This window comes from Volvox carteri (genome assembly GCF_000143455.1).
Source record: "Volvox carteri f. nagariensis unplaced genomic scaffold VOLCAscaffold_16, whole genome shotgun sequence".
Lineage (NCBI taxonomy): Eukaryota > Viridiplantae > Chlorophyta > Chlorophyceae > Chlamydomonadales > Volvocaceae > Volvox > Volvox carteri.
Window position 1 is genome coordinate 432,671 of NW_003307559.1, and position 2,229 is coordinate 434,899.

Consider the following 2,229-nt stretch of genomic DNA (forward strand, 5'->3'; position numbering starts at 1 on the left):
GTCCACCTGTCCACCTGTCCACCTGTCCATCTACAGTTTTATAGTTGTTCAGGTGCAACACCCCGCAATCTTCCTTGGTCAGCAGGGCTACCGAAGTCTGTTGGCAAGGTGCGTCTGCGCCTGTGCCTGCGCCTTTTCGTGATGTTAGAAAAGGCTATAAAGACACAAACCGTCTCCAAACACGCCTTAGTATAACTTTTGTCTGCGAATTCTGCCACGGGTCACGGGTGGCAAGTCACGGGTCGCAGGTCACGGGTGGCAAGTCCACTATTTTAACCTCGCCTTGCTGCCCTGACGGCTCTCTCCTGTTGCGCCCAGTTTCCGTGCCGCATTTGTCTTGAACATAAATCCGGGTGAGCTGTCCCTTATCTTTCTCCTCTGCACAGTCATGGACGGCGATGGACCCCCTCAGGCGGCAACGGCATACGCACACACCACTAGCAGCCCGTGTTAACAATAACAGCGCGTCGGACCCCGCGTGTCCTATCGCTGGGGAGCTCTCCCAATCTGCTGTGTAAGAGATTCGATCAATCAATCTCCCAACAGCTCCTGTACAGTTAACCGCCCGCACACACAAATTGTTTGTGACTTCAGTAATAGTTTCCTTCCTTAGTTTCCTTAGTTTCCTTCCTTCCAGATAGGCATTCAAATTCATTCATGGTCCGGCGCAGGGTTTGCTAAGCTAATTCGTTTTTGCGTGGGCTGGCGGCTGATGACGCTGCTACGGACTTCGCCCTTCGCGCCCTTGCTGCCGCCCGCCACGTGTCCATTTTGCAGGTCGGTACTCTGAAGTAACGGGAGCAGCAGCAGCGGCGGCGGCGGCGGAGGTGACGGCAGACGTGCCTCGCTCTCATTCTGGGAACCAGCATGCAATCCTTTGCCGTCCTGACAAGCGGTGGCTGGATGTTACATAATGTAGGTTTGGTGTGCTGTACGGGCAAGAATCATGCTGTTGGGCATGTTCCGGTATGTGCATGTATGTTGTTACAGGGTGGTTAACTTCACCAACGGCCCCCTTTCCCGAGGCAGTTTCCTGCTCTTTCCTGCTAGAGGGGCACCCTCATCCGTTCACCCCATCCGACTTCAGAATGTATTCGTTGGGTTCGGCAACTCACCACCAGCATCCAACCAAATCTAGCGGATCAACGGCGCATCAACTTAGTTCCTGGTCAGCTCGCAAGTTGATATGTATGTATGTATGCATGTACAAGACGTATAAGATGTATATGAGGCACACCCTGCCCTGCACATGATCTGCTCTGTGAACAACGGATATGGCGTCGAGGTTTTGCATGGTATGAATCGTCTGTTGTGGTGCTGTACATCAAACCCGAAAGTTACAAACGTTGCATGACCGCACAAACCAAGTAAGCTGTATGGGCCGAACAAAGACAGACCGAGCGAAACTACCTGGTGATGTAACGAACATAAGCAACCTTGCAACCCTCACCCAACTAGAAATAACGGGGTAGGCGCGTAGGGTGAAATGAAAAGATCGGAGGGGGAGGGAGCAAGCCAACGATGCAGGGATGAGGTCGGGGTGGAGTTATCGTACTTGTGCCAAATGTGGAACCGAAACCAGGTGGTGATGATAAATGAATGTGTGTCCAATCGCATTCAACGTTGTCTAACGACACATGGCCCCTTTCCCATCCACCTATTTGTGCGCGCAGATCTTGAAAGGGGGTCATGGCTTCGCCATCGATGCCGCCGTACGATTGGATGAGAGATTCTGCACGCTGAAAGAAGCCAAGGCGTACGCATGCAGCGAGGAGGGCACGGGAAGGTGTGTATTGTACCCCTTTCCTTCAATGGCTTTCTGTCTAGGCGAGACGAAGACGTGGTGGGTTTGCTGGGTTGCGTGGGATGCCGCGGGCAACGAAATCGGCTGCGGAGGATACGGCTTTGCACAAGCCACTGCGCGCCGCAATGGCATTCGTTGGCTAGCCGGAAACGGCTTGGTTTGAGAGGTGCGGCGGATGGTTCACGGGGGCCACGGATGAATGCTGTTTATAATATTAGGTGGCATATGAAATATGGCAGACTCCCTTCCATTGACCCACGCGTCAGCCTGCCTTAGGGGCTGTGGTACTGGAGAGTGTTGTGTTGCTCATCTTGTTGTTAGGTTGCCGTCCTACTCCTCATCTACTTTGCTGGCTTTTTTGGATGCCCGGCCTGTGAGTGGGCGGAGAGTCGGGCGTTAAACAGGAGACGAGGGGCATTGGTTCT

The 2,229-nt window shown here is 53.3% G+C and overlaps 1 protein-coding gene across 1 annotated transcript in view; it reads left to right on the plus strand.

Annotated features, from left to right (window-relative positions):
- Positions 1 to 1,967, plus strand: part of sef3 (uncharacterized protein) — a gene marked incomplete at its 3' end in the record, with an annotated part of 17,846 nt that extends 15,879 nt beyond the window's left edge. The window contains exons 9-12 of the mRNA XM_002949780.1: positions 37 to 108; positions 319 to 353; positions 778 to 827; positions 1,674 to 1,967. Of these exons, the coding sequence (XP_002949826.1) occupies positions 37 to 108; positions 319 to 353; positions 778 to 827; positions 1,674 to 1,967 (451 nt within the window). The remainder of the gene's footprint in view (positions 1 to 36; positions 109 to 318; positions 354 to 777; positions 828 to 1,673) is intronic.
- Between the last annotated feature and the right edge of the window lie 262 nt (positions 1,968 to 2,229).